At 63.7% G+C, this 21584-nt stretch overlaps 1 protein-coding gene across 3 annotated transcripts; it reads left to right on the forward strand.

Annotated features, from left to right (window-relative positions):
* The first annotated feature begins 502 nt into the window (after positions 1–502).
* On the forward strand, positions 503–21532 carry ARID3A (AT-rich interaction domain 3A). 3 transcript variants are annotated; one of them, XM_063403279.1, is made up of 9 exons: positions 664–781; positions 3037–3981; positions 4475–4787; positions 16215–16287; positions 17317–17500; positions 17657–17904; positions 18227–18523; positions 18602–18688; positions 18799–21532. In XM_063403279.1, the coding sequence occupies exons 2-9, from the start codon at positions 3551–3553 to the stop codon at positions 18993–18995; spliced, it is 1830 nt and encodes a 609-aa protein (XP_063259349.1). In that variant the 5' UTR covers positions 664–781; positions 3037–3550; the 3' UTR covers positions 18996–21532. The 3 variants fall into 3 exon arrangements, with proteins under 3 accessions (XP_063259348.1, XP_063259347.1, XP_063259349.1); XM_063403278.1 differs by lacking the exon at positions 664–781 and adding an exon at positions 503–632 and having other exon boundaries at positions 18227–18688; XM_063403277.1 differs by having other exon boundaries at positions 658–781; positions 18227–18688.
* Positions 21533–21584: the final 52 nt, after the last annotated feature.

Below are 21584 nucleotides of genomic sequence, written 5' to 3' on the forward strand. Positions count from 1 at the left end.
GGGGGCACGGGAGCCCCGCCCCGGGCGTCGCGGGAGGTGGGGCACGGGGGATGCTTCGGGGAGCCCCCGGAACCGGGGCTCGACGGCTGCCGGACCCCATTAACCCCGCGTGAATCCCCGTTGTCCCCCGTTACCTCCCCCGTTAATTCCCATGAACCTCCAGTTAACCTCCGTTAGAGCCCCGTTAACCTCCGTTAACCTCCTCCGTTAAACCCCCCGTTGCCGCTGTTAACCGCCCCCTCTCCGCTGCTCTCCCGGGGCCCGTGCCCTGCACGGCGCCGTTCTCCCGCCCCTCCGCCAGGCGGCGCTGCGGCCGCGCCCCCGCCCGGCCCCGCGGCCCCGCCGCGCGGAACATTTGCATGCCGACCAATGGCGGCGAGGGGCGGGGCGCCCCGGCAGCGGCGGGCCAATGACAGAGCGGGGCGGGGAGGGGCGGGGCGCCACGGGGGCGGAGGACCAATGGCGACGCGGGGCGGGGCGGCGAGGGGCGGGGCCGGGCCCCGCCGCCCGCCCGCCGCCCGCCCGCCCGCGGGGAGAGCAGCGCCGCGGGCCCCGCGCGCACCGGCCCCGCCGAGCCCGACCCCGGGCGGCCGCGGCTGCTATGCGGCTTCGCGGCGCACGGCCTGCACCGGGTAAGGGGGACGCGCCGCCGCGCCGGTGCTGTGGATAGGATCGACACCGAGAACGGGACCCCCGCCACGGCCGTGGCCGGGACCGGGAGTCGGGGGCTGGGCGGGACTGGGGCCGGGGATCGGAGCTCAGGACCGGACGCTTCTCCGAGGTGGGCTGGGCGCTCCGCTGCCGGTACTGGGCGGGAGTGCGGCGCCCCCTCCCCCCGCGGCCGGTTACCGGCCGCCTCCCCCACGCGAGACTGGGGTTCCTGCCCCGCGGCCGTTCCCGGCCTTGACTCTCCGTTCTCCCCGGGCGCTGCTGTCCGGGCCGGGCAGAGCCCTGTGGCCCCGCCCTGTCCCCCCCCTAGGCCCGCGGTCTCCCGGGGTCCGGACGGCGGAGGGGCCAGGCCGGGCCGACCCATGCTCGCCTCTCCACGTCGGGGGCGGCCCTTTCCCCCCGTTCGCGGGACCACGGCCCATTCGGGCCCGCCGCCTCCGTGCCCGGTCCGTCTGAGGTCCGCCGGAGCCACGTGCCGCCGGGAGCGGGGCCGGGCTCGGTTTCGGGGCCGGGACTCCTGTCCGCCTGAGGGTCCCTCCCCAGCCCCGTCCGTCCTCGGGGACGGCACCCACCGGGCCCGACTCCCTGTCCTTCTCCTCCTCTTCCTCACTCAGCCTTCACGACACCCCCGGAGCCCTTCCCGGCAGTGCCGGGAGCCCGTCTGGGGGTGTCCGGCCGCGGCCAGCCCAACCCCGGTGTCGGTGGCACAAAGGCCCGTCCGTCACACCCCCGCTGCCTATTTTTAGCCGCTGTGTCGCTCCCGAGCACCTGCCCCGGGGACGCGGGTGACGCCGCCCCGAATCCCTCGCGGGACCCCCGTCACCGCCCCACGGCGGGGACGCACCGGGCCCTGTGGCCCCGAGCGGCCGGAGGGACAAAGGGGCACGGCTCAAGGTCACCGTGGCCGCCGGGCCGGGGTGCCACGGGGCCCTGGCTGTGGCCTCGCCACTCCGGCTTCCCTGTGTGGCAGCGTGGCTCCGGCGCGGCCGCGGCCCGCGGTGCTGGAGGAGGCGGCTCCGCACCCGGTGCTGGCCCCGAGTCTCTTGGGGGAGTCGTGTCCAGGCAGAGCCACGGCGGCGGTGAGGAGCACGTGCCCGGGTCGGTGTCGCTCCGGTTCGCTCGTGGATGGCGCAGGGGACGGGGTTCGGGTGCGGTGCGGGGCAGGAGCGCGGCCGCGGTTGATGCGCGGCCGCTCCGGGGCGCGGAGTGTCCCCGCCGCGACCTCTCCTCCGCGGGGGCGAGACGGCGATGATCGGAGGAGAGGAGAGGAAACTGAGGCACGGGCAGTGCTGGCCCGCTTGTGCCGCGCCTCTGCCGGCTCCCGGTGGAGGCGGTGGCTGAGGTGTCGCGGCGGTGGCGACGTGTCCGTCCATGGCGTGAGCCGAGCCCGGCCGGGGCCGGGAGCGGATGCTGCCACGGCGAGGCGTGGGGGAAGCGGCTCCCGCCCGACCGTCCGCGGCCCCGGCCCGCACTGGCAGCAGGTTCCTCTTTCCAGAATGCGCGGGATGGTGGCGTAGCCGCCGGCCCCTGCACGCCGCCGGCTGTCCTGGCCCCGCAGCCCCCGGCTCCGGCCCCACGGTCAGTCCCTGTGAGGGTCCGGGCGTGTGTGCGCTGCACGGGCCCCCGGGCGGCTGAAACGGGGTTTGCCCGTACACGGTGCTGCGGTGAGCTCCCTCCCTGCCCTCAGTGCAGGCGAGGTCACAGCTGGGAACTGGCCGGCCACAGGGGCTGCTGGCCACACCGGGGCTTGGGAGCTTAATGCTAGCAGGGATCCGGTCCGGGGTGCTGGAGCGTGGGGGTTCCACTGTAATGTGCTGATCCCCTCAGTGTTTTCCAGTGGGGCAAAGCATAGACGAGCTGCTTGCAGCCTCACGTTGCCTCAGAGGGTCCCCAGCCCCCAGGGAAGGGGAGCAAGCGGGCTCTGGGGGCGGTTGGCAGAGCCTGTTTGCCAGGGTTTCGAGGCTCTGCCTGTCCATCCCCTGGGATCTGCCCTGGGGTGCTTTGGGGCCCCTCCAGTGTGCAGTGCAGACCCCAGTGCTGCTCACGCCCCGGTGCCATCACGATGACCCCAGTGCTCCCCACGCTTTGTGTCCCTGGTGGGGATGTGCCTTGTCCCCTGTGGGGGACCCGGTGGACGTCCCTCCCCAGGGCCTGTTATCTGTGGGCGCGGGTCCGCCGGTATCCGCTGCCTGCAGGGCCGGGCAGGGCTATCGGGTCTGGCAGGCCCCTTCCCCCTCCAGCAGCAGGCCCGGCCGCCCTATCTCATTAGCTCGAGATTAATGAGGCTCCTGTGCTGTCTTTAACTCCTTCCTGCTCGCCAGCTCTTGCCCACAGCTCCACTGACCCTCTGCTCTACTCCTCCCACAGGTTTGTGCCGACGCCTGCCGGACACCGACCCAGCTGAGGATTAGGGACAGCGGCCGTGAGCAGGGCACCCTGAGGCTGCCACCCCCAGAAAGTGCCAGGTCTGCAAGGGAAGGGGTGATGCACCGTGCTGCAGCTGCCTGCTGAGCCTGAGGAGGTTTTGGAGCCTGCCTGGGACACTTCCCCTGACAACAGCAGCACCCCAATCCCAACAGACTGCACCAAGACTGCAACACGCTGTAGTCCTCAAGCCAAGGAGACATCGGGCCAAGCCTGAAAGGGATCAAGGGGCACGTCCCTCTTTCCTGACCCGGTGTCATTTCCTGCCCTGACACCCCGACGGCACTGCCCTCACCCCTCGGCAGCCCCCTCCAGGGCTGCCCCTCCTGGCACTGCCCAGCTTTGGCCCCCAGCCCCGCTGGAGCGCGGCAGCCTGCCGGGCGCTGCCCCCCGGGCACTGCCCCCCGGGTGCATCGCCCCCCGGCCCCCCGGGGACCCCCCGCCCGCCGGCAGAGCCATGAAGCTGCAGGCGGTGATGGAGAACCTGCAGCGGCAGCAGCGTGCACGGCTGCAGCAGGCGCTGGAAGCGCGGCAGCAGGAGCAGCAGCAGCAGCAGCCACCGCTGCGCTCCACGTCCCCCCCGGCACAGCCCTCGCAGCCCCCGGGGCTGCCCCCTGCCAGCACCCCAGCCCGGGGCCGGGGGCAGGATCCAGCCCCGGCGCCCTCAGAGGAGGGAGCGGAGCCCGAGAGCGCGCACATCCAGCGGGCACAGATGGCCGCCCTGGCTGCCATGCGGGCGGCCGCTGCCGGCCTCAGCCACTCGCCCAGCCCGGGGCTGTCAGATGACAGCCAGGCCTCTGAGGAGGAGGAAGAGGAGGAGCGCGGCGAGGAGGAGGAGGATGGCGGCGGGTACCAGCAGGAGATGGGCTCCGAGGAGGAGGAGGACCTGTGAGTGTACTTGGGCAGTTCTCGTGGGCTTGCGGAAGGGGCAGGGAAGTGGCACAACACTGGTGGGTTTGGGCACAGTGTGCTGGGGAGGCTGCGGGGATCCTGTGGCTTGGGCAGGTTGTGGATTAGAGCTGTTGGGATATTTCAGAGCAGGAGGTGCTGGGAGCTATGGCTGTGATTCCTCGTGCTGGGTTGGCACATCCCATCTCTGCTCAGCAGCCACGTGGGGCTGTGACAGAGGACCCTGGGCTGGCGTTAAATTATGCAGGACCCTTGGCTGCCTCCAGTGTGTATCCTCTCAGGGCAGGGCCAGGCCAGGAGCCATCTGGCAGAGCTCCGTGACTGAGGTGTTCCTGGGATACCAGGACCTGGCCGTGCCCTGCAGAGCTGTCCCTGCCATGGGCTCCCCACAGCCAGGGAGGACGGGCAGGAGAGAGGGATGGGCCTTGGGAACCAGCATGGGACCAAACCTCTCCTCTCCCCCCTGTTCCAGAAAGGGCAAATGGGATGAAGACGACTTCGAAGAGGACCTGGGTGAGGAGGAGGAGGAAGAAGAGGAGGAGGAAGAAGAAGACTATGAGGAAGAAGAAGACATGGGAGAGGAAGGGCTCAGCTCAACAGAGGCGGTGCGGGCGGGTGCGGGATCCCTGCTGCTCCGCAAGCCCCCAGCACCCCAGCACTACCGGGGGGAGCCACCACGGCTGCCAGGGGGACAGGAGCGGCTGCCCCCCGGCCTGGGCCACGCTCAGCCCCCGCCGCCAGCCCCTGACCACGGCGACTGGACCTACGAGGAGCAGTTCAAGCAGGTACGTGCCCGCTGAGACACGCGTGTCCCTGCCCTGCCATCCCTCTCCCTGCTCCTGCGTGTCCTCGTGAGTGTGGGGAGATGCCTCCGGCAGTGCCGCCTCCAGCAGCGTTCTCGGATCCAGCTGCTGTTGTCATTAGGAATGCATGGGATTTCTCCGGGGTTTTAGTGCTGGGCTCAGTCTCGTCCCCTCCCTGGTTGGGTGACTCCGAGTGGATCCTGTGTCTGGGTTGTTCTGGCACAGGCAGGCAGCACGATTGGGTTTGCTGCAGGGATCTGTGAGGATTCTTGCTGAAAATTATGAAAAAATCACCCCAAACTTGCAAATCTGGTGGCTCTCTTGGTTTTCCTCTTCTCCACTCTCCCCAAGCCGTTTTCCATGGGGACCTTTCTGTCTCCCATCGCCATCACTACAGAGGTGATGCCTGGCAGGACAACTTTGGCCCCATTGATGCTTGGTGGGGACAGAGCTGCCCCCCTGCCGCTGCCAAAATGCCACGAAAGCCTGAAACCAGGGAGAAAGCACCTGGCTGCCCCCTTTGTTACCTTCCCCAGGCAACAAGGCCAGCATGTTCCCACTCTCCTGGCGCCAGAGCTGGCTGCAGTCCGCTCTCACTGACAGAAGAAAAAGTGCTGCAGCCGGGGCTCCCCGGGGGCCACCCGGCACCTTTGATGTGTGTTTAAATACAGGGGAGTTCGGGGCTGGGGGAAAGGGGCAGGACAAGCAGCAGCAGATGGGACCCAGATGGAGTGGCCAGGGCGTGGTGGCCTTTCAGGAGGGATGCGACCACCTCTGCCCCTTCACCTTCAGGAGGCTGTCACATCCCTTCCAAAATGGGAGGAGGGGCTGTCGGCATCTGGTGGCACATCTGGATGTGGGCAGGCTCAGAAAAGGGCTGGTGGAGGGAGCACCAGCAAGCACAGGGCATGTGGCCATCCTGGTGCTGCCTGACTGCGGGGATGGAGGGATGCTCCTGTCCAGTGCAGGGATGGAGGGATGCTCCTGTCCAGCTGGAGGGATGGAGGGATGCTCCTGTCCAGTGTAGGGATGGAGGGATGCTCCTGTCCAGTGCAGGGATGGAGGGATGCTCCTGTCCAGTGTAGGGATGGAGGGATGCTCCTGTCCAGTGCAGGGATGGAGGGATGCTCCTGTCCAGTGTAGGGATGGAGGGATGCTCCTGTCCAGTGCAGGGATGGAGGGATGCTCCTGCCCTGCGCATCCCTCGTACTGCTGCACCCAAGCCACCTTCTCTTCTTGTGGTTTCTCTCTCTTGTGCTTCCTGCCGCCGGGGAGCGAGGGGCCGGGGCCGTGAACTCGTAGCTGTGAAAAGGCTTTTCAACACCGCAGCCCTGATCTTCCTGTTTGTCAGCGTGTCAGTGCCGTGGTCCAGGCCGTAGCCTCTGCCAGGTCCCCTATCACAGCCTCAGTCACACCAGCCCCATTCCTGGCACTTCCCCTGCCCCTCAAGCTGTGCCCCCTCTCCCTCCCTGTCGCTTCCTGGGGTCACTGGGCAGAGCCTGGCTCAGTGAATCGTGGAAGCAGCCGGAGGGGGTTGAAAAGCTTCCGTGGGCGGAGGAGCGGAGGCGACGCGCTGGGCCCGGAGAGGCTTTCCCCGGCACGTCAGCCCGCACGACCGCGCTTGGATCGCGGCCGCTGGACCGGGGCCAGGGGGTTGCTGGCGCAGCCGGTGCTGGCCGGGAGCTCCTCCTGGCCGGCCTCCAGCGCGTGCCGCCGGGCTCCGTCCCAGCCCAGCTGGCGCGGCCTGGGAAGGAGCAGCAGGAATGTAAACAGCGAGGGCAGCGCGGGGCAGGGGATGCCGTACCCCCGTCCCAGCTCCTCGCCGGGGCGGAGGCGCCTTAGGGGGAACCCCGGCAGCTCCGGGATGCCGGACCACAGCGGGGCCCCTGCGCGTGGTGCCGTGCGTGGCTGTGCTGGTGTTCTGCTCGCCTTCTCTGTGAGGGATGGGCTCTTTTGTGGTTCTTTTTTTATTTTTGCCAAGGAGTTCCTCCACACCGGCAGCACCCCTGCTGTCCCACCAGCCCTGCTGCTTCCTCGGCTGTCCAGCTCTCCTTGCTGGGAGTTTGGATCCAGTTTGGATTCAGCTCTGGTTGTGCTGGTGCTGCTGGCACCCTTGGCCCGTGGGTCTCTGTGCTTGAGAACACCGTCCTCACCAGGCAGTGCTGCCATCCAAGCCCCCGTGCCTCTCTCCACACCCAAACCGTGGCAGCCAGGGGCTGCCCCCATCCTCCACTGCCAGGTTTTATTGACCCATCTGGGACAGATTCCTGTGAACTGGTGCTCGGCTGAGCCGTGGGGGGCCGGAGGGAGGAGGAGGGGGCCCAGTTCAAGGGAGGAGGAAGGGGAGGGCGTGAGGAAGAGTTATGGAGGTGAGGGAGGTTAGGGAGCTGGCGCGTGGCACCTCCCCGTCCCCAGGGACGGCTACTGCACAGGCAGAGGTCAGCTCAGCCTGACCCGGGCGCTGCCGGCGCGGGCAGCAGAACAAAGGAGCCCCCAGCACAACGGGGAACTCGGGGGCAGCAGTTGCCGAGGGCACCGTGGCTCATTGGGGTCGGGGGGAAAGGGGGAATTATCTGGGTGGGATGAGGCTCCCCATGGGAAATGGCTAAAAATCCAGCAAGCTCCTGCCAGCAAGGGGCTGCTAGGGGTAAAACTGCGCTGAGTTCTGTACCCCAGCACTGTGGGGGCTTTGCTGCTGCCCCCCAAGATCCCCCGTCTGATCTTTCTGTTTCATTGTTGTTATTGCTGCTCCCCGTTAATATCGAGAGTGGGAGCCCCTGGAGCTGGAGTTTTTCAGCCTCTACCTCTTTTGGAGTTTCCTGTGCTGCTGGTGCTCCCTCTGGCACGGGCACCCTGCATGCCAGTACCCCACATCGCAGAAGCTCGAGGAATCCAGCTCCCTGTGCTCATCTGGCTGCAGCAGCCACCACTCCCCCTCTGGGATTCTCCATTTTGGGTGCTCCCTTTGAGGTGTCCTGCAGTGGCTGCCTCAGGCTGATGTTTAACCCTCCATTTCTGCTTCAGGAAGGATTTCAGAAGTGCCAGTGGGAGGCTGTGGCAGCCGGGGGGTTTTGGGGTGTGCTGGTGCTTTAGTGGGGCAAGAGGTTTCTTGTGTTGGGGACATCTGAGCCGTGCTGGTGGCACACGGGCGCAAAAACCTCAGCCCTTATCTCAGGCGGCGCAGCGCACCCCGAGATACGGCGTTTCAAAGTGCAGTGGTGGGGGAAAAATAAACCGAAAGCAACTCTGCGACCTCGGCAGGGCTGCGGGGGTGGGTGAAACCGGACCCCCCCACCCCGCCCAGACCAGCCCCGTGCACATGGCTGCTGGAGCTGGGATTTTCCAGGAGGGTCTGGAGGAGCAGAGAGCTCATACCTCCTCTGAATCCCTAAGAGCTGGTTGAGGCATGGGGGATCCCCTCTGAACCCCTTTCTCCCGTGGATTATTCTCCTTTTCAAAGCCCAAAGCCAGCTGGGGGCGTGGGGCCTGAGCAAGGGGCCCCGTGGCCTCTTAACGAGGGCGGGAGGGTCCATTTACTTTCTTTAAAATATTGATTAGAGCTTTATTGCATTAGCCAGCCGAGTGGATGAGCCGCCCCCGGGGAGGGCGAGGGGGCCCCTGCATGGGGAAGGGGGATCCGGGTGTCATCACAAGCCCAGGGGCCACTGCCCCCCACCCAGAGGCAGTTTGGCTCCCAGATAAGGGGGAGTGCCCTGGGGCCCCCGTTTGGGCGCTGCTGTGTCAGGGAGGTGATTGCGGTGCCTGGCCAGGCCAGCAGCAGATAACACAGGCAAGAGGGGACCTGAGCAGGACAGGACTTTGGGGACAGTGGGGGAGTCACCAGTGGATCCCTCCCTGGAAAAGGGCTGTGTCCTCCCCCCTCGCCCCACACTCAGCCATCGCCCCTCTCACCCTGCATCGCTGCCCGGCCTGCCGAGGGGTGCTCCCAGCCGGGGATCCAGCACAGTAATTGGCTCATAGTGCTCAGGGAGCATTCCCGGGGCTGTAATCCCACCAGATCCCTGGCCAGAGGTCAGGGACTTCTCGGCGAGAGCGGCTTAGCCGCCGAGTGCCTCCCCCAGCCAGACGCCTGGGTGCTCACAGGTGCTGGTCCCGGCATCTGGGCACCCGTGAAAGCCATTTCTCCAAACAAGACCCAGGATGAATAACGAGGTTGAGGGTCAGGGGACACATCCTTACTGCTCCAGGTGCCCAGCCAGTGCCTTCACCCTGCTGTGTGCCCCCAACACCCCTTGTCTCCTGAGCTGGGCTGGCTCCCCACAGCTTGGGCATCACCTGCTTGTGTCCCCCCAAAGCCCCATTTCCCCCATGCCTCGACCCACCCAGAGCTTCATTTCCCCCCACCCCTGGCCCCCCCAGAGCCCTGTTCCCTCCACGCCCCAGCCCCCCGGGCTGACTCAAGGGCTGCGGAGGTGGCGGCCGCCTCCCCTCTCAGCACAGCTGAACTAACAGGGTTTATTTAAAAGGGAAAAAAAAAAAAAAAGAAAAGAGCGGCGCAGGGAGCAGGGCCTTTGTCAGCAGAGCCCCCCGCCCCCACCGCAGCGTTGGGCAAGGGCAGCATTGCTCCATCACCCTATTTCTGGCCAAAACCACAGGAGAAATGGCAGCTGGTCCCAGGGCCCAGCCGGACGTGCTGCAATCAGGGGCCAGGGCGGGGGGTGGTTTGGGGCCAGGAGGGGCCCTGCTCTGAGTCCCTGGGGCAGCCAGACTGAGGGCTCAGGGTGCAGCTCCTGGCCGAGCTTCTGACCCGCTCCCTGACCCTTCCCATCGGTCACTTAATCTGCCTGTGCCTGGGTTCCCTCTCTGGCTGGAGCTCGGGATAATCCACCCCTGCTGAGGCCGGGGCTCACCCCTGGGGAGAGTCCCCTGCTCCGCCTGTGTCCCATGGGGAGGGTGTGGCCGTGTCACTTCTGTGGCAGCAGTCCCTTGGGAAAGGGCTTTGCTGTCCCCCCACAGCTGCTGGCTCGGGGTCTCACCGTGGTAAAGGTGGCAGTGGGAGCAGGTACCAGCCCTAAACCCCTTCAGCAAAGGGCTTCACCTCCTGCCTCCATTTCCCCATCTGCCCACATCCACTGTGGAGCCTCCAGCTTGGGCACCAGTGCCTGATCTTGGAGATTGCAGCACCTGGGACATGCTGTGTCCCACACTGCCACCTGCTCGGGTGCCACAGTGGGATGTGGTCTGTCACTCTGGTGCCATCAGCGTGCCCACCACCACCCCCTCCTCTCAGTGCGAGGAAACCGTGAGGTTTCAGCGGTGCTCGAGCAGCTCAGTGGTGATGGTTCCCGGGGCTGACAGCCCACAGCTGGCTCCTGTCAACCCCATCTGCGGCTGCTGGACCCCTTCCAGCTCCTCCAGCGGCTCTGCTGTGGGGTTCCCAGGCGTTCCGTGCACCCTGGCCCTGCCCACGGGACCCCTGGGACCCCCACCTCGGTGCCGACGGAGGGCAGAGGTGCAGGACCTCGCATTTCAGGAACAGATTTGCAATTAGCCAAATCCCAGCGGGCGGTGGAAGCCCCGGTGACTCATCTGCCGGGGCTTACCGCGATCCCCTTCTAAGACGATCATTTACATATGGTGGAATTTAAACCCCCGTCTTGGCTTCCAGGCCCCGCTGCTGCCGCTGCCACCGCACCCGGGTCAGGTCCTGAATGAGGGTCTTGGCCCTCCAGCCCTTAGGGGCTTCACCCTGGGAGGCTTGGGAGTGACACAGGAGGGACAGTCCAAGCTGGGGGCTCACCGGGTGCCCCAAGATTTCGAGTTTTCACATTTTTCACATTTCCCCAGCTCAGTGCTGCATAGCTCGTTCTCAGCTGCCCTCCCTGGGTCTGCCTGGTGGCAGGAGCTAGCCTGGTGTCCTTCACTGAACGAGCTTTCCCAACAGCGCCTGACTCCGCTGGATTAATATTTGTACAAGGTCCGGTGTGATAGCAAGCATGTGTCAAGGGCATGCACCAGCATGCACACAGCAAGGGCCAGGAGAGCTGCTGGGCTGGCTCCCATCCAGCCAGCGGCTTGGCCCAGCCGAGGGAGCAGCCCCAGCACCCCAGTTCCCCTCCGTGACCCCTCACCAGCCTGTGCCACCCACATTCAGATTGCATTCGGACACGGAACCGGTTCTGATTCCAGCCAGAGCCTGGCACGCTGCCGCCCGGCAGCGAACTGCCATTGGAAACGCCACGGCAGCAGGAATCGCTTCCTCCTCCTCCTCTGCGGGAAGGGAACCAACAGCAGCGGCACAGCCATGTCCAGGAGCCGGTGGTGTCCTGGGAGCCGGTGTTGTCCCGGGAGCCAGTGTTGTCCTGGGAGCCAGTGGTGTCCCGGGAGCCGGTGTTGTCCCGGGAGCCGGTGTTGTCCCAGGAGCCAGTGGTGTCCCGGGAGCTGGTGGTGTCCTCGGAGTCAATGTTGTCCCGGGAGTCGGTGTGCCAGGAGCCGGTGTTGTCCCGGGAGCTGGTGTTGTCCCGAGAGCCGGTGTTGTCCCGGGAGCCGGTATCCCCGGAGCCAACGCCAGCCCGGCCCGGGGCAGGGACACGGATGCCGGGAGCTGCCGGCTGGCTGGGCACAGCGGCCCGTGCCGCGGTGGGGAGGGCGGCCGGCAGCGCCCGGACAATGGGGGGGTCACGGAGGTTAAACGGTGACTAATTCGCCCATTCAGCATCCCCTGCGCCGCTCGGGGGACACCCGCCGTGCCGTGACACCCGCCGTGCCGTGACACCGCCCGTGTACCCCCAGGGTCACCCACATGACTCCTTCCCCCAGCCTGGGTGGGGCGGAGGTGGGCACCGGGGGCTCGGGTGGTCTCAGGGTCCCCCGGACTGGCGGGACTGGGTTTGTCACTGAGCCACGGGAGCACCGATGATGGATCCATTACCCACCGGCTCCCCCAGCCCGAGGAGTGCAAAGAGGCACCTGCGGTGGGGCCGTGTCCCCCGCGGAGGGGACAATGCTGGGAACTGCTGGGAACAATGGTGCCGACGGGAAGCTCCCGGGCCCCCTCCCCAGCTGCCCCCGCGGAAGCGGCCCCCAGCCCGGCCATGCTCCGGCGGCAGGAATCCCGCCGGGCCGGTCAGTGGAGTCACCGCCGGCCCCGGCCATGTGGGCGAGGCTCCCGCCAGCACATCCCCCACGAACAAGGTGTTGGGAGATTTTGGGCAGGGGGCACAAAACGCCCCTACCCTCAGCAACCCCTTCCCACGGGGGGCTGTGCCCTGGGGGGCTTGCAGGGGATTAGGGATGGGGACAGGCAGGGGTGACCTAAAACCAAGCGCTTTATCTGCATAGGAATCTGCTCTGCTGCTCGCTCCCTTTGCCCTTCACCGGGAGGGATCGCTGCAGCAAACCCTGCACCCCCCCCAAGGGGGGGGCCGGTCTCGGGCACCCCAAACCCTGAGTCAGCCTTACTGGAAATCACATCCCCAGCGCCTCCGAAACGCCGCGGCCCGGGGCCCTCGCCAATCCTTGGCTCTGGTTTTTACAAATTACTTTCTTTTTTTGAATAAGTGCCCTCTCCGACCCCACTGCGGGTCCCGGCGTGCCAGAGGCCGGGGGCTGTGTACGGGGCTGGGAGTGGGACGGGAAACGCGCCATAAATGTGTTTATTCTTCGTTAAAGAACTCGTTAATGTGCGAGGGCTCTTCCCCAGCCCGGCGCGGCCCCTCGGCTGTCCGGGACAAAGGGATGCATCCCCGGGGGCTGCCACAGGAAGGAAGGAAAGAAAAGGAGAGAAGTAGCCCCTCAGCGTGTCACCGCTGGCCCTGCTACCTGCCGAGACTGGGTGGGCTCTCCCCGCCGCTGCCTGCGTGGTATTTTTTCCTTAGATACAGGAATTTGGGGGAGTTTTAGTCCCTGGAAGGTGGAGGCTGCCACTAGCCCCCATCCCTGCTGTGCTGGCCCTTGGTCCCGGCTCACGTCACGGTGTGCACGTCCCAAACCGGTTTTGGAGAGAAGGAGGAAAACCGAGAGTGGTTGCCACTTCCTGGCCGTGGAAAAGAAACTTGAAAATTAATCCCCGAGGCCTGAAAACCCGGAACCGAAAGGGGGGAAGGGGAGGTGTTTTTAACTCGGACGAGGGATGCAGGGACACGGACGACGCCCCGTGGGGCAGACAAGGGACAAGGGACTCCTGCCGAAGGAGGGATTTGCCTGGCACCAGCATGACCCCCGGCATTCCCGGAGCCTTGTGAAATGGCCCTTCCCCTCCTGCTTGTAATTGCCCCCCTTGCCGCAGCTCGAGGGGGAGGTCGGACCCCCGGCACACACCGCGCCCGTGCCGAGGGCTCTCCCGCATTCCTGGCATTGCCAAGGGGCCGCCTCCCGCCCGCCCTTTGAAAGCCATAGGGTTGGGATTTTCCTGTAATCTGGTTTGAAACATTAATCCGGTCATCCACACCAAACGCCGGGCCGGCATCCTGCCGGGGCGCTGGGCCGGGGTCAGGGCCACCCGCCCACCTCCTGCCTAATTCCTCCTCCACTTAATTATAGATCTGCTGGCAACGACCATCTGGCTCCGTGTCCTCAGCCGGCCGGGGGCCGGGGCCGAGGGGGCTGCGCTGTGGCCAGGTGGGCCAGACATGGTGGCCAGAGCCAGCCGTGCCGCTGGCATCAAGCCTTCACCCTGGGGTGGGTCGGCACTGGGAGCACTGGGTGTATGGAGTCAGATCCCCCAGCCCAGGGGACTCTCAGAGGGGTGGGGGGCACCTCCCGCTGCCCCCAGCCAGGCTGGGGTGGCGGTGCCACAGCGTCCCCTGGCACCGCACCCTGCCGTGGGGACCCCGTGGTAAGAGGATATTCCTGGGGCAGCTGCGTTATGGATTAAGTCGTTTCCACTTCCCTAATTACGAAACATAAATGTATTGACTCAGCGGCACAGGGTGGCCTTGCCTGTGGCTCCTGCCCGCCGGTACCTTTGCACCGAGACGCTGATTTTCCCTGCGAGGAACTGGCTTTGAGCTGAGCAGAAACCAGCATTGAGAGCAGGAGGCAGGGCATGGGCACGGGGCAGGGATCAGCACCAAGCAGACACAAAGACTCAGCACCTGCTGATTTCGGTGCCAGCCTGTGCCAAGCTCAGCTGCGCGCTGGGTTTTGCATGCTTCCGAAACCAGGACGTTTCTGTTCCTCAATTTGCATTCTGAGCCCCGCAGTCCCAGCTGTCCTGCGCTGCCGTTGGGGCTCACGGGGCTGCTTTGCCGTTGGCTGCGAATGGCGTCAATGCAAGGAAATCCTGCACGGGGCTGCTGGCAGTCACTCGTCTCTGTCCCCTTCCATGTCCTGCCTGTGCTCGGGGGCAAGGGAGAGCAGGGGTGGTGAGGGAGGACAGGAGCAGCGTGGCAAATGCCACTCTGTCACACACCACAGTGTACATGGCACGTCCCAGCCATGGCTGGGCATGTCCTCGCTCTACGGTGCTGCCGGATGAGCACCTTGGGCAGGTGCCCATCTCTGGCAGTTGGTTCTGCTGGCGGTGACAGAGCTAAACCAGGGTTTGAGGGGTCCCAAGGGGATGTGTTTCTCCTCTTGGCACTGCAGTGGTCAGTGAGCAGCTGCCAAGTGCAGCGAACCTGTCGAAGTCTCGCTGGTAACCGTCAGCAGCAGCTTGTGCAACATCCTTTGCCCGGCAGCCGTGGCGGGTGTGCCGGCAGGGCTGTGAGGTCACCGGGCAAGAACGGGGATCCCTCTGCCCACCATCCCTGGGACCCCCATGGCTTCATCCCAGCTGGGCAGGGGTGTTTGCAGCCAGCTGAGCTTGGCGTGGGACCACCGGGGCTGGTGGAAGGCCGGCACACGGGGCAGCCGCCCGCCGCGGCCACTAATCCCCCTGTCTTGGCTGGCCACGCTCTCCTCAGCTGACGGTTAATTTTCTTTCATCCTCTTAAACGCGTCCATTCTCCTCGGGAGTGAGCCCAGGGTGGGGGAGGATCATGACCCCGAGGGTCTTGGCAGTGGATGAACCAGCGTGTTTGGCACTTCCCCAGGGTGGCTCCGCAGGATCGGGCGCCGGGGAAGCCCTTTCTCTGTGTGTGGCTTTCAGAGCCGCCCAAGGAAACGGGGGAGGCTGGATTGGCACCAGCCCAACATCCCTCAGCTGGCACAAGTAGCCCAGTGCAGCTCAGCCCCAAAAATTAACGGCGTTGCTGCTGTGCCGTGGCTTAGTCCCCCTACACCACTCCCACACCAGACCCCGTGCCAGGGCGCTGGGGTGGGAGAGGGGCTTTGAGGGTCTCTGCCCTCAGAAGGGGTGGTGCTGGTGCCTCCTGTCTTTACCCTGGGGGTGTGCAAGGGGCTGATCGAGCCTGCCGAGTTTCCCAGGGGAACTGGGGGGTTTTATGGCCCCGCTTATCATGCGGCCCCATTGATCCCTTTGATCGGCGCCGGCGGGCGAGTCCAGCCCTGCGAGATCCGGATCCTCCCTGCGGGGCCGCAGGAGGAGGGGGCTCAATCCCCTCACTTACACAGCCAGGACAATGCCCACCCATCCACCTGCCCACGGTCCTGGTGCCACAAGGAGTACCCACGGAGGGAGTGGGCACCTTGGTGACCCAGTGACCGGCAGCAGTGGCCCTGCAGGGCGTGCCTGGCATATCACAGGGGGATATTTATAGGCCCCTCCTGGCCCCGCTGGCAGTTGTTCAGAGTTGTCATTGAGAAAAGCGGAGCTGTGGCAGCCACCCCTGTTTTTGTGTCTGTCCCCACAGCCCCTGCTCCAACACCCTTCCCGGGATGGGAGGGGGATTATCCGCCAGCCTCCAGGCAGAAACAGCACTGGGCTCCAGCGTGGCGTGGTGTGTGCCTGCGGCGTGCCGTGCGCTCCAACCGGCCCATCCTGCGCCATAAATCAGGCAGGAATGTGCCGGGCTGGGGGGTCCAGGCTGGAGATGCCCCAATCTGAGCTGGTGATTGAGGTGCAGCGTGTCAGAGCCCGGCCCAGCTCTGCCTTCCCCAGTGCAGGACACGTCCCTGCAGGTCTGTGGCACACAAGCTTGTGTCAAGCCACATGAGGCTCCCACTGCTGTCTCCTGGCTCTCTGTGGCACCCAGAGCGTGGAGGGACCATGCTGAAGCGTTGCTGTGCTGAGCAGGCAGTGGATGCTAAAAATAACCGGGATCAGCATTCCCGGGAGGAGCCGGGGCCGAGCACGGTGTTGGCAGCTTGGGAGCCACTCCGGCCGTGATCCCGGCACCGGCACACCGGGGCTGAGCTCCGAGCGGGGCGGGCAGGGAATGGCACAGTGGGGCACAGGCAGAGGTCTGCCCAAGCTGCAGGAACCCCCTGGACCCATGCAGGGTGCCTTTTAAGCCACACAGCTGCTGCAGTGGAAGCTGGGAGTCTCAGGTGGGGGACACAGGGGTTAAGGGGGTTTCTGAGCATCTCTCTCTTCTCCTTATGCAGCTGTACGAGCTGGATGGTGACCCCAGGAGGAAGGAGTTCCTGGACGACCTCTTCAGCTTCATGCAGAAGCGAGGTGAGTCCCCAGCTGCATGCCCACCCTGTGCCCACCCACACCCACCTTGTGCCCCCCACATCCCCCCCAGGGCCGGGGGCTCATTTCCTTGCCCCTCATTAGTGCCCCGAGGTCACAGCTCTGGCTGAGCTGCTGGTTAATCTTTAACCCCTCAGCACAGCGGGGTCAAACCTGCTGGGCTGGATCCAGTGCCTGTGACCCCCCCTCACCCCCCCAGACCTGCAGCCCCTCCCCACACACCACCCCTGGCTGTGCTCCCCCTCTGCCCACGGCCTGGGTCATTGCAGGGGGCAAAGCCCCTCGCTGTGCCCTCTCTCTGCCCAGGGAGAGGCCATGCTGGGGGGCCAGGGGTGGGAAGGGCTGAAAGCCAAGCGTGCTCCTGTTCGAGGGTCTGGTTCCTGCGTGGAAAACAGCCTGGAAGTGCTGACACAGGGCTGGCTCGGGCCCTTTGTCAGACAGCACTGGGAAGGCACGTGTGCCTGTGCAGGGGGGCTGGGGCTGCTGGCTGGGTCCCCCAGGGTTCCCTGGCTGTGTCCCATCCCCTGGCTGTGTCCCATCCCCTGGCTGTGTCCCCTGCATCCCTGGGGTCACCCCCACCTGTGTCCTTTGGGGTCCCCCAGAGCCCCCTCACCACAGGGCTGAGAGGGGAGGGTCCCCAATGAAGGAGCAGGTTCTGCCAGCCCCCTCCTCATGCTGGAGGGACAAGCCCCCTGGCTCACAGGAGACCCTCACAGCCGGATCGTGCTGCCCCCGTTATAAATAACTCGCGTTGCCGAGTGCCGGCTCAGCCCGAGGAACCGGCTCGGCCACGACGGGGCTGTGGCTGGAAACTGCGAGTTTCTGTTTCCTTTGTTCGGGGCTGATCTCAGCGGGAGGGCCCGGGGGGAAGAAGGGGATGGTGGAAGGGGAGGGAGGAGCAGGAGCCCCCCCAGCCCCTCTGCTGTGCCTCAGGGGTCTCGGCAGCTGCGCCCCCACTTCGGGTGAGAAAGCAGCACCCCAGACCCGCTCTCTCCTCCCACCGCTCCCCAGGGACCCCCGTGAACCGGATCCCCATCATGGCCAAGCAGGTGCTGGACCTGTACATGCTGTACACGCTGGTGACCGAGAAGGGGGGTCTGGTGGAGGTCATCAACAAGAAGCTGTGGCGGGAGATCACCAAAGGGCTGAGCCTGCCCACCTCCATCACCAGCGCGGCCTTCACTCTGCGCACCCAGTGAGCGGGGGCTCGGGGGGGAGGGGAGAGGGGAGAGTCCTTGGGGGTCCCTCTGCCCTGTGCAGAGGGCCCAGCACAGTGGGGTGGCACACGGGGAAGGGTGCCCAGCCACAGCGTCACCCTCACCGTCCCCACCTGTGTCCCGTCCGGCCGCAGGTACATGAAGTACCTGTACCCCTACGAGTGTGAGAAGCGTGGGCTGAGCAACCCCAACGAGCTGCAGGCGGCCATCGACAGCAACCGGCGGGAGGGCCGGCGGCAGGGCTTCGGGGGCTCCCTCTTTGCCTACTCGCCCGGCGGCACCCACGGCCTCCTCTCCTCGCCCAAGCTGCCAGTGCCGGCGCTGGGGCTGGCGTCTGCCACCAACGGCGGGGCCATCACGCCGGGCAAGAAGATCAAGAAAGGTAATGGTTGTTCTGGGGTCTGCCTGCTCCGGGGTTCGCCTGCTGCAGGGTTGAGGTGCCATGGGGTCTGGTTGCAAGCTGAGGCCTCTCCTGGCCCTGGGAATAACGGGGACAGCTGGGGGAAGGGGGTAGGGTGGTGATGTTCCTCTCCCCTCCTTGGGCTCCAGCTCTCAGCCCGGGGTACCCTGATTCCAATCACCCATCTCTGACCTTTGGCGGGACAGCAGGGCACCAAACTGTTGTGCCAGGGCTGGGGACACCCTGAGGTGGTGGCACTCACCTACCGCCGTGCCCCCACCTCTGACACCTGCTCCCCCGGCAGAGGAGGACTCTCCCATCCCCATCTCCATGCCAAGCCGGCTCCCGGTCTCGCTGGCCGGGCACCCGGTGGTGGCGGCGCAGGCGGCCGCGGTGCAGGTGGCAGCAGCCGCCCAGGCCGCGGCGCTGGAGCAGCTGCGGGAGAAGCTGGAGTCGGGGGAGCCCCCGGAGAAGAAGCTGGCGCTGGTGACGGACGAGCAGCAGCGGCTGATGCAGCGGGCGCTGCAGCAGAACCTCCTGGCCATGACGGCCCAGCTGCCCATGAGCATCCGCATCAACAGCCAGGGCACGCGCTCGCCAGGTCAGTGCCGGCCCCGGCCGCCCGCCCCGGCCGAGCCCCCGGCCCCGGCGGGCTCCGTAACGCGGCTCTCCCCGGCAGAGAACCGCCCGGACGCCGCTGCCGCCAGCAGCAACGGCACCAACAGCATCAGCATGTCCGTGGAGATCAACGGCATCGTTTACACAGGTGAGGTGCTCCCCTCCAGGTGTGCTGCCGTGGGTGGGGGCTGCCCCGTGCCACGCTGCTGCCGCCCTCCACCCCGCAGCACCCGCGGCTCAGCTTTGCTCTCTCCCCAGGTGTGCTGTTCGCCCAGACGCCCGGCCCTTCCTCCTCCTCTTCCTCCTCCTCCTCCTCTGCCTACAGCAAAGGCAACGGCGGCAGCAGCCGGAGCAGCGGCGGCAGCGGGGCAGGGGGCGGCGGTGGGAACGTGCCCCCTGCCCCGGCCGGCCTGGCCGTGCACCCCAGCTCTACCTCCAACAGCGCCTCGCCTTAACGCCCCGGAGCCTCACCCCGCATGGCACCGGGGACCGGGGGGTCACCGGGGTCTCCTGGGGTCTCGCCGGGGTCTTGCCAGGGTCTCTCTGGGGGTCTCCACAGGAATTCACCGGGATCTCACCAGGGTTTCATTGAGATCTCGCCTGGGTCTCACCAAGGGTCTCGCCCTTCTCTGGACCCCTTCTCCGGGGTCCCATCAGGGTCTTGATGGACTCTGCCCTTCTTCTCGTGTTGTTGGATTTTCCTTTTCCAGGCAGAAAAGCTTTAGCCCGGGGGGGTTTTGCCGGAGCCGCCGGCTGTCCGGCTGCGCCGCTCCGGGACCGTTTACCTCACTCACATCACACTTTGCACTGTACATTTATTATTATTATTATAATTATTATTATTATTTTTTAACTCGTGTTACCTCCAGACAGACGCACGGACGCCTGCTGACGCGAGCTCTAGCGAAACCCCCCCGGAATTCTAAAGGAAAAAACAAACAAACAAACGAAAATCCTGAAAAAAATTGGAAATAGGGAGATATTTTATTCATTTCCATCCTTTTCCCTCCTTTGTTTCGGGAACTCCACTCTCTGCAGGATTTTAAGAGGTTGGTTTTGATTGTTTTGTTGTAAATAGCTTCTATTTTATTCTCTTAAAAAAAACAACAAAAAAAAAGAATCAAACTTTTAACATGCAAATGATATATATTAGTCTTCATCAGGGAAAATGGGAGCTTGGAAAAAAGTTGGAATCTCCTTTCTCCTCTACTTATCGGTGGTTGGGTCCAGCTCTGCTCCTTCCCCCACCGGCAAATCCTAATTTTTATTCCTCCCCTTGCATAAAACTACTGTTAAAAGCCGCTTTGGGCTTATTTCCTCCAAAAACAAGCAGGATCCAGAGGATGGGGATGCTCGGAGCTGCAGGACGCTCCGGAGCTCACGGACAACCCGAAGGACCTGAGCATTTATTTTAAACCTCACAATCTCTGGGGTTTTTTTTTACTATTTCCACCCACCCGGCCCCCCAAAAAAAAATCTTCACCCACATCTGCGTGAGACACAATCCAAGCCGATACCGAAACCCCCTCGCCCCCCTCGGTATCTCCGTTCTCAGGTTCCCACCTGGAGCACAGGGTTTTTCCCCCTTCCCCAGGTGTCCCCGTGGGGTGGTCCAGGCTGGTGGCACCTCCCTCCTCCCCCCATTTTTATTTTTAATTTCACTCGGGGAAGTGGCGATCTCAGGGGATTTGGGGTTTTTCCAGCTGGTTTTTTTTTTATTTTGTTGTTGTTTTCAGATGGGTTTTATTTTTTTTTCCGTGCTGGAATCCCCTTGGTGGCTCCGTGGGGGGGTCTTTGGTGGCTTCATGGACCCTTTTTTGGGGGGGCCTGGGAGGGTCCGTCCAGCTCCTGCTGCTGTTGGGGTCCAGCCCAGCTCCCCATAAGGAGAAATTCCAAGGGGGAATTTTCATGCCCAGGGCGGGCTTAGATTTTCTTAGTGATTTTTTGCATTGTACAGTCACTATTTTGGGTTGTTTTGGGGTTTTTTTTTTATTATTTTCCTTCCCCTCCTTTCCCTGCCCCCCTTTTTTTTTGTTTTTGAGAGCGGGTGACTTTCCACTTTATTTTTCTTTTTTGCATATCGATTTAAAAATAATAAAAAAGAGCCTAAATCAGTTTTTTTTGGGGGGGGATTGGAAAGAAAATTAAACTAAAGGAGTGGCCCCAGCTGCAGCCACCCCCTCCCCCCAGCATTGCATATCTTAACTCAGGTAAAAAAGGAAAATGAGAAAAGAAAAAAACCACAAAAGACAAAAAAAAAGAAAAAAAAGGAATAAAAAAATAAACCACATTCTACCTCTGAGCGCGGCGGCCTCGGGCGCACCCGGGGCCCCGGTGAAAGATTTCAGTTTTGCAAAACATTCAGGTATTGAGACTTTTTGATTATTATTAAAAAAAAAATTTTAAAAATTAAAAAAAAAAGAGAAAATAAACTTAAAAAACACTGAAAGTTTACATTTTATAATAACATTATTATACAGATTGTATTTAAACGTCAGAATATTTAAGACAATTGTAACCCTGTAAAGTGAAGAAATATTAAAAAAAAAAAAAAAAAAGTGTTGTGTGGGGTTTCCATAGGATTTCCTTATGGATTTGGGGTATCCTTATAGGACTGTGGGGTGTCAATGGATTTATGGTGTGATGATAGTATAGTATTATGGGATGTTTCCATAGGGTTTCCATAGGGCTGTGGGGTGCTCATGGGGCTCCCACAAATCTATGGGGTGCCTGTAGGATTGTGGGGTGTCCATGGGGTCCCTGTGGGATTTCCATAGGATCAGGAGGTACCTAGGGCACCCTTAGTTTTTTGGGGTGCTTATGGGGTTCTTAAACAGCTATGGGGTGCTTATAGGATCGTGGGGTGTTGATGGGGTCCCTATAGGGCTGTGGGATTTCCATAGGGTTGGGAGGTACCTGGGGCACCCTTAGTTTTTTGGGGTGCTTATGGGGTTCTTAAACAGCTCTGGGGTGCCTATAGGATTGTGGGGTGTCCATGGGGTCCCTATGGGTCTGTGGGGGGGGTCTATAGGTTTATGGGGTGT

This window comes from Prinia subflava, chromosome 8 (genome assembly GCF_021018805.1).
Source record: "Prinia subflava isolate CZ2003 ecotype Zambia chromosome 8, Cam_Psub_1.2, whole genome shotgun sequence".
In the NCBI taxonomy this organism is placed as follows: Eukaryota; Metazoa; Chordata; class Aves; order Passeriformes; family Cisticolidae; genus Prinia; species Prinia subflava.